The 8,188-nt window shown below is 45.1% G+C and overlaps 1 protein-coding gene across 2 annotated transcripts in view; it reads left to right on the top strand.

Moving 5' to 3' along the window:
• Positions 1-739: 739 nt before the first annotated feature.
• SPRYD7 (SPRY domain containing 7) overlaps positions 740-8,188 on the top strand; it is a 24,539-nt gene continuing 17,090 nt past the window's right edge. The window contains exons 1-2 of one of the 2 annotated variants that reach the window (XM_025364855.1): positions 740-1,112; positions 6,510-6,626. In XM_025364855.1, the coding sequence (XP_025220640.1) occupies positions 1,007-1,112; positions 6,510-6,626 (223 nt within the window). In that variant the 5' untranslated portion in view covers positions 740-1,006. The remainder of the gene's footprint in view (positions 1,113-6,509; positions 6,627-8,188) is intronic. The other variant, XM_025364856.1, reaches the window with a different exon arrangement.

Here is an 8,188-nt window from a genome sequence, read left to right as displayed (position 1 = left end):
CCACAGAAGAATGATCTAAGTGGGGAAGGAGATGACAGGTGACGGCCTCCTGTGTGGAAGCAGGAAGGAGCGGATGGTAGGAGCCGAAGGCTTCCCTCGGGACCCAGCAGGCTTCCCGCAGCCTCCAGGGTTCCCGTCACATTCCTCGGAACCCTCAGTGCACCTTGGAAGAGGCAGGTCACGAATCGCCTCCGACCCCGCCCCAGTGGTGTGCTCCCAGGGGCCTCCCGCGCGCCCCGGACTGCCCAGCCAGGTAGAGCGCGTCTCCGCACCGAAAATGCATTAGGGCCCGCGTAAGCCCCGGTGCACATCCACAGTGCAGTCACTAACACGTATTACTCCTGGGGCCCTCGTGAGTCTATTTAGGATGTGAGGGAAACCAGCCACGCAGGGAGACGGGGGCTCTCCGTGGTGGCAAAGCCTGCTCAACCTGGGCCCGCGGAGGGAAACCTCGGAAGTCATTTCCATTAGCTCCCCTTCCCCCAAACTGATTCGCTTCTGTCAATCTGTCCATAGAAATAATGTCGAGACCGGGACCAAGGGGTGCTGCGTTTTAAAAATTCTGCACTGGAAAACCCCTGAGAGTACTGAGGGACAGACAGCCCCACTCACCTGTCAGCGCTGAAGGCGTGCGCGAAACAGCCCAAGAGGAAAAACCAGCTGGTGCGCAGGCGCACGGCGTCCCACAGCCTCAGGCCAGCCACGCCACGCCCCGCCCCCTGCCTCGCCTCCGCGCGCCACTAGCCCCACCCGTCTCCCCGGCCCCGCCCCGCCGCTCGCCCTGTCTGGTCCCTCCCCGGCCCCTTTGATTCTCCGCGTCTTCCTCGCAGGCCGGCCTAACCTCAGCCTGCATTGCGCCCTCCCGGCCTAGGGTGTCGCTGTACCGGCCTCCGAGCTCCACACAGACAAGTCCAGCGCTCGGGCGGGGGCAGGAGACAGAGCGGAGCGGCGGGGGGAGGTGTCGTCTCTGTCTAGGGACGGCGACGGAGTCGGTGGTCCCTGCGCGATGGCCACCTCGGTGTTGTGCTGCCTGCGGTGCTGCAGAGACGGCGGGACTGGCCACATCCCTCTGAAGGAGATGCCGGCCGTGCAGCTGGATACGCAGCACATGGGTAAGGGCCCTCCCTTCCCCAGACCCAACGGCTCACGGGGACCGGGCGCGGCGGGCAGGGGGACCTGCAGGGTCAGAGGGTCCCCACGCTGCCCCGCCGCGCAGGCGACGCTGCCCCGACACCATTTCGTCTCACAGATCTTTCCAGACGCCGGCGGACTCCAACTGGGCCCGGTTCTGTGTTCAAGGCTGCGCAGCCCTCTCTGTGTCTGTCATCGCGAGTGGGCGTGTGGACCTCCCATTTTCACAGGAACTCCGAGGGCTTCCTCCGGAGATGTCACACGTCCCCAGGCGAGGGGGCGGAGAGTGCCCTCCTGGCGCGCCCCAGTCAAAACCTACACATTTTCAGAATGCTTCTATGTCCGGTTTTGCTCCTCCTCCTGCCCTGACTGTCGGTCGGGTCTCTTGAGCCCCATCATTTATAGGTTGAAGCCTGTATTATTGGAAGTAATTTTCCTATCACTTAAAGTCAAAACAAGGCAGACTGCAGAAGTCTGAAGTCGCACCTCAGGTCAGAACTTGCCATTTCAACTAAAACCTCCCCTTGCCCGACTCCTTAGTCATTGTTAGAGGTACTGTAATTTCATCTGATGGGTCTCTTCCCTACAGGTCAAGCTGTTGCAAAATAAAATAGCACTTTGCTCCTTTGCATCTGCTTTATCCTTTTAATTCCAATCCATATAATTTATCTAACATTCTTCCTCTCCTGTCATAGCCTCTTTCACTACCTTATTTCTGTTCTTAGACTTTTCCCAGGTAGTTTCATGCTTCTGGAATGTGGTTCTAGAAGGAGAGATTTCCCAATATACTTATTTCAGTTAGAGTAATGTGTTTTGTGGATTATTTTATTCTAACTATACTTCTGCACTTTTGATTTTTCACACACTTCTGATTGTTTAAAGGACAGTGCCTTGAAATAAAAAGGCACTTCTTAATATTTATGATAAAACTCTCTCTTGCCCAGATTCCTAATAATTCTGGAAACACTCTGCCCACTACATTTTTGTATAACACATACTAAATGTGATAATTATGTAATCACCTTGTACGTGTGTATTTACTTTTAATTCTTAGATCTCCCAAATGTAGCACATATCCTTAATACATAAGTAATCTTTAAATTATTTTTTATCCATCATCATTTATAGACGATGGAGTTCAAATCCTATAGTTTTCCCCAGAAAATATTTCCATTTTAGTTACTCATTTACTGAAGTAATATTTATTAAGCAACTATCAGGTGGCAGGCATTGTTATAAGTGCTTAGAATATAGTGAAGGACAACCGTACATAGTTCCTGGAACTCATGATCAGCTGCAGCACTTCTTATCTTTACTGTTAGACTCTTGAATTACTGCAGTCTGCTCTTTGAAGCATTCCTTTTCTCTGGCGTCTGTTTCCTCTAGGAAGAGCTGGTCAGATATACTCATTCCACTATGTTTTATTTCTCCAAAGCTGTCCAGCAACTGTCAGCTACTAATTGGATGAAATAGAGTAATGTCATCTCCAAATTTTCTAACTGCATGGAAGTTTTTTCTTTTTTTCTTTTCTTTTCTTTTTTTTTTTTTCTTTTTTTTTTTTTTTGAGACGGAGTTTCACTGTTGTTGCCCAGGCTGGAGTGCAGTGGCACAATCTCGGCTCACTGCAACCTCCGCCTCCCGGGTTCAAGTGATTCTCCTGACTCAGCCTCTTGAGTAACTGGGATTACAGATGCCCACCACCACACCCCGCTAATTTTTGTATTTTTACTAGAGGCGAGGTTTCACCATGTTGGTCAGGCTGGTCTCGAACTCCGGACCTCGTGATTTGCCTGCCTCAGCCTCCCAAAGTGATGGGATTACAGGCATGAGCCACCGCGCCTGGCCAGGAGGCTTTTTCTTAGCCTTTCTGTAAACTTAAATTATTCAATCACAGAGGAGCCTGATTTGAGAACCTGAATAAAATGAAAGAAAAGGGTTGTTGAGTTAGAAGAGCATGGATTGATCTTGACTTGAAACTAGAAACACATGGATTTGGTTGTGTGAAACATTATTATATTAAATAACCTAAGAAATATGATTTTTTAAAATAAAATTGTCTGTATACTTCAAGTGATTATCTCTCAGGGTTGTCATTTTGGTGATGTTGTATTACTTAAAACCACTTTGGAATTCCTCTTTTGTAATTTTCTATGGTATAGTTTTTGTAAGTATTATCATTGATGCCATATCTTTGGCTTTTAATTGTGAGTTGACATTTTAGAAACAAATGACTTCCAAGGGAGCTACTTTGAAAGGGATACCACTCATTTGGAAATTTATGTTTCTTAAAACATCCTCTGTGGCTATGTTTATGCGGCATTCTGGCTGTACTCAAATTTGCCTTGACTGTCTAAGCAGTACCAATCATTAAAACTACAGATTCAAATACAGGACATTTGTGTACTTAAGAGAAATGGGATAAGCTTAAAATGATTCCCTAATGATTCATAAACACCCTAAATATTCTTTTTTTTTTTTTTTTTTTTTGGAGAGGGAATCTCGCTCTGTCACCCAGGCTGGAGTGCAGTGGCCTGATCTCAGCTCACTGTAACCTCCGCCTCCTGGGTTCAAGTAATTCTCCTGTCTCAGCCTCCTGAGTAACTGGGACTACAGGCGCCCACCACCACGCCTTGGTAATTTTTGTATATTTAGTAGAGATGGGGGTTTCACCATGTTGGTCAGGCTGGTCTTGAACTCCTGACCTCAAGTAATCTGCCTGCATCAGCCTCCCAAAGAGCTGGGATTGTTAGCCACCGTGCCTGGCCAAGAGTGTTTTATCCCATTGTGCTGGCAAAAGTCCTGAGATTCTAATTGTAGTTGATTAGGTCATGTAGCAGTTCTTAGTTACTGTGGCCAAGAAATGTGCAGGGCACTGATTGCCTTAACCTAGGTCAAATGTTGTACACCTGAAGCAGAGATAGTCAGCTTTCTTGGAACTGTTTTGATCTCCAGAGGGAAGTCCGTCAGGAAAAGGAGAACAGATGCTGCATGTCCACTACAAAGTGCTTAGCCCAGCATATTCATTCATCCTTTATCATTTATTTGATGAGCAGCTGCTCAATGCCAAACACTGCATGGTCTTTGCCATCAAGGAAGATGCTCTCCAGTTGAAACTACTGCAGGTATATGGAGTAGAAAGATGCAAATTATTTATAAAGGTGCTTTCCCAGAATTTGGGAGTTAACTTTTTAAATTAGAAAAAAAAAAAAGGATGCTAATGAATTTTTAGTAATCATACAATAGGATCTCAGTTTTACCTTGTTTAAGGGAGAGCATGTCTTAACCAGTTTAGAATTGTGTTAGAATCTGAAAATTTTGCATTTCTCTTATGTATTTGTCCCAAATAATTTTGTTTACCTGTGAATTCAGCCTTTTGTTACTATGACCTAATTTTTTTAACCCCTTCTGGAAGAGTCCCATACAGTTCTAATATTCAGATCTGCTTGGCTGGTACAGTTATTGCCAGCAAAGTGGTAGTAGTGGCCACAAGTATTGGGAGTTATATGCATTGGTGTATGGGCTATTTCTTACATGTTAGAATTATGTGTATTCTCTGATATACATGTTTTCCTAAATCAAATTGGTACTAGGAACACATCAGGAGACAGTGTCTCTCTTTCTCACTCTCATCTATAGATGTTGTTTCATCTAAAATAAAAATTTTCCACGAGAATAAACTGCGTGTAAGAATGTTAAAACCTTGTTTACATATTTGCAATGTGATTGAAGTAGCTATCTTTTTTTTTTTTTTTTTTTTTTTTTGAGACTGAGTCTGGCTCTGTCGCCCAGGCTGGAGTGCGGTGGCCGGATCTCAGCTCACTGCAAGCTCCGCCTCCCGGGTTCACGCCATTCTCCTGCCTCAGCCTCCCGAGTAGCTGGGACCACAGGCGCCCGCCACTTCACCCGGCTAGTTTTTTGTATTTTTTAGTAGAGACGGGGTTTCACCTTGTTAGCCAGGATGGTCTCGATCTCCTGACCTCGTGATCCGCCCGTCTCGGCCTCCCAAAGTGCTGGGATTACAGGCTTGAGCCACCGCGCCCGGCCTTGAGGTAGCTATCTTAATAAACATTTTAAGATCTTAAAGTTAGCAGTTTTTCACTGTCAGGTACTTCAACATAGATGTGTGTTCTTTTGCATATTCCCTGTACTCTTCAGTTCTTACATGACTAATGCACAAGTATAGTAGCTTGTATTTAGTAGGCATTCAGGTGGCTTTTAGTAAAGTGTTTTAATTCATTTGAATAGAATTGAAAACTACCAATTTACTAAAGTCTCTTGTGTTTATGTTTTGGTTTAAATTAAGAAATTATGAAATCATCAATTGGTATCCTGGCTAAATATTAAAGGAGTTAGTCTATTTCTACCTTAAAAGTGTTTTAAACGTTCCATATAATTCAGAGTTATTACAGTTTACTTGAAACTGCTTAATTAAAACTTACTTCTCTCGCCCAGGCTAGAGTGCAGTGGTGCAATCTCAGTTCACTGCAACCTCTCCCTCCCAGGCTCAAGTGATCCTTCCATCTCAGCCTCCCAAGTAGCCGGGACTACAGGCTCATGCCACCGCACCAGCTAATTTTTGTATTTTTTGTAGTTATGGGGTTTTGCAAGGTTGCCCTGGCTGGTCTCGACTTCCTGCACTCAAGCAGTCTGCCCACCTCGGCCTCCCAAAGTGCTGGGATTACAGGTGTGAACCACTGTACCCAGCGTGCTTAATTAATCCCAGCTACTCGGGAGGCTGAGGCAGGAGAATGGCGTAAACCCGGGAGGCGGAGCTTGCAGTGAGCTGAGATCCGGCCACTGCACTCCAGCCCGGGCGACAGAGCGAGACTCCGTCTCAAAAAAATAAAAATAAAAATAAATTATACATACAAATGAATATTACTTATAAATGTTCCGTTAGGAAAAAATAGTGAATTAAATATTTAAAATAATTCAGCTATATTTCAAAGTACTTACAGTGTCCCTATTTTTTGTGGACTGAGTTAGAACTGAACAAATTAATCCTGATTGTTGGATTGAAAATACACAACTTGGCCGGGCGCGGTGGTTCACGCCTGTAATCCCAGAACCTTGGGAGGCCAAAGTGGGTGGATCACGAGGTCAGGAATTCAAGACCAACCTGACCAATATGTTGAAACCCCCGTCTCTACTAAAAATATAAAAATGTAGTGGGGCATGGTGGCGCATGCCTGTAGTCCCAGCTACTCGGGAGGCTGAGGCAGGAGAATCACTTGAACCCAGGAGGAGGAGGTTGTAGTGAGCCAAGATCATGCCACTGTACTCCAGCCTGGGCGACAGAGCAAGACTCCGTCTCAAAAAAAAAAAAAAAAAAAAAGGAAAATACAAAACTTTACATAGTGTCTGCATTTTTTATTTAGGAACAGATGTTGTTATTGTAAAGAATGGAAGAAGAATATGTGGAACAGGAGGTTGTTTAGCCAGCGCACCTTTACATCAAAACAAAAGCTATTTTGAATTCAAAGTCCAGTCCACAGGTTGGTATAATGGTACTTTACTATTAAAAGTCCTAATTGTTCTAAATATTAAGAGTAAATTGTAACATATAGAAAAGATTCAGAAGGTAATATAAAAGCACCAAACTCTTAGAAGATCTGGGTCTTCCACTTCTTATTGTATGATCCTGGGTAAATTAGTTAATTTAGTTAAATTAGGTACAGTTTTCTTTTTTTTTTTTTTTTTGAGACGGAGTCTCGCTCTGCCGCCCAGGCTGGAGTACAGTGGCCGGATCTCAGCTCACTGCAAGCTCCGCCTCCCGGGTTTACACCATTGTCCTGCCTCCACCTCCCGAGTAGCTGGGACTACAGGCGCCCGCCACCTCACCTGGCTAGTTGTTTTTTTTTTTTTGTATATTTGTATTTTTAGTAGAGGCGGGGTTTCACCGTGTGAGCCAGGATGGTCTCGATCTCCTGACTTCGTGATCCGCCCGTCTTGGCCTCCCGAAGTGCTGGGATTACAGGCTTGAGCCACCGCGCCCAGCCAGGTTCAGTTTTCTTATCTATAAAATGGATATTACAGATGCTGCCCTTTCTGCCTCACAGGAACTCTGTATGAAAGTGTTTTAAGACAAGACATGCTGTATAAATATAAGACACTAGTATTTTTAATGGGATCCAGATGAACCCTCTTGTTTGGTCAAGCATATAAGGTCAAACATATAAGCAGCATATATTGTTGCTATTTATCTTAGGATTAAAGTCAATCTGTTGATTCTGAGTTTTTCTTTTTTTTTTTTTTTTTTTTTTGAAAAAGGGTCTTGCTCTGTTGCCCAGGCTGGAGTGCAGTAGCGCAATCTCGGCTCACTGCAACCTCCACCTCCCGGGTTCAGGCGATTCTCCTGCCTCAGCCTCTTGAGTAGCTGGGATTACAGGGATGCGCCACCACGCCCGGCTAATTTTTATATTCTTAGTAGAGACGGGGGTTTCACCATGTTGGTCACGCTGATCTCAAACTCCCGATCTCATGATCTGCCCTCCTCGGCCTCCCAAAGTGTTGGGATTACAGGCGTGAGCCAGAGTTTTTCTCTTAACTCAGTTATTAAGATACCCTGATTTAGTGTTTTGAAGCAGTCATCAAATTCAGAATTCAGATAGAAGTCTACAGTCTATATTTCTCTTTTTAAAATTTATGGAGTTTCTTGAACTGTAAAGCAATTCTATGTGATTGTAATAGGTTAGTTAACTGTGTCTGTATTGTATATGGGAAAACTTTTTAAATAAAAGCTTTATTATAAAGTGGTCGGGCATGGTGGCTCATGCCTGTAATCCCAACAACTTTGGGAGGCCAAGGTGGGCGAATCACCTGAGGCCAGGAGTTCAAGATCAGCCTGGCCAACATGGTGAAACCCCATCTCTACTAAAGATACAAAAATCATCCAGGCATGGTGGTGGGCACCCGTAGTCCCAGTTACTCGGGAGGCTGAGGCAGGAGAATTACCTGAACCCGGAAGGTGGAGGCTTCTGTGAGCTGAGACTGTACCACTGTGCTGCAGCCCGGGCAACAGAGTGAGACTCCATCTCAAAAAAAAAAAAAAAAAAAA

The sequence above is a fragment of the Theropithecus gelada genome, chromosome 17 (genome assembly GCF_003255815.1).
Source record: "Theropithecus gelada isolate Dixy chromosome 17, Tgel_1.0, whole genome shotgun sequence".
Taxonomy (NCBI): domain Eukaryota; kingdom Metazoa; phylum Chordata; class Mammalia; order Primates; family Cercopithecidae; genus Theropithecus; species Theropithecus gelada.
This window is presented reverse-complemented; position numbering and strand designations above follow the sequence as displayed.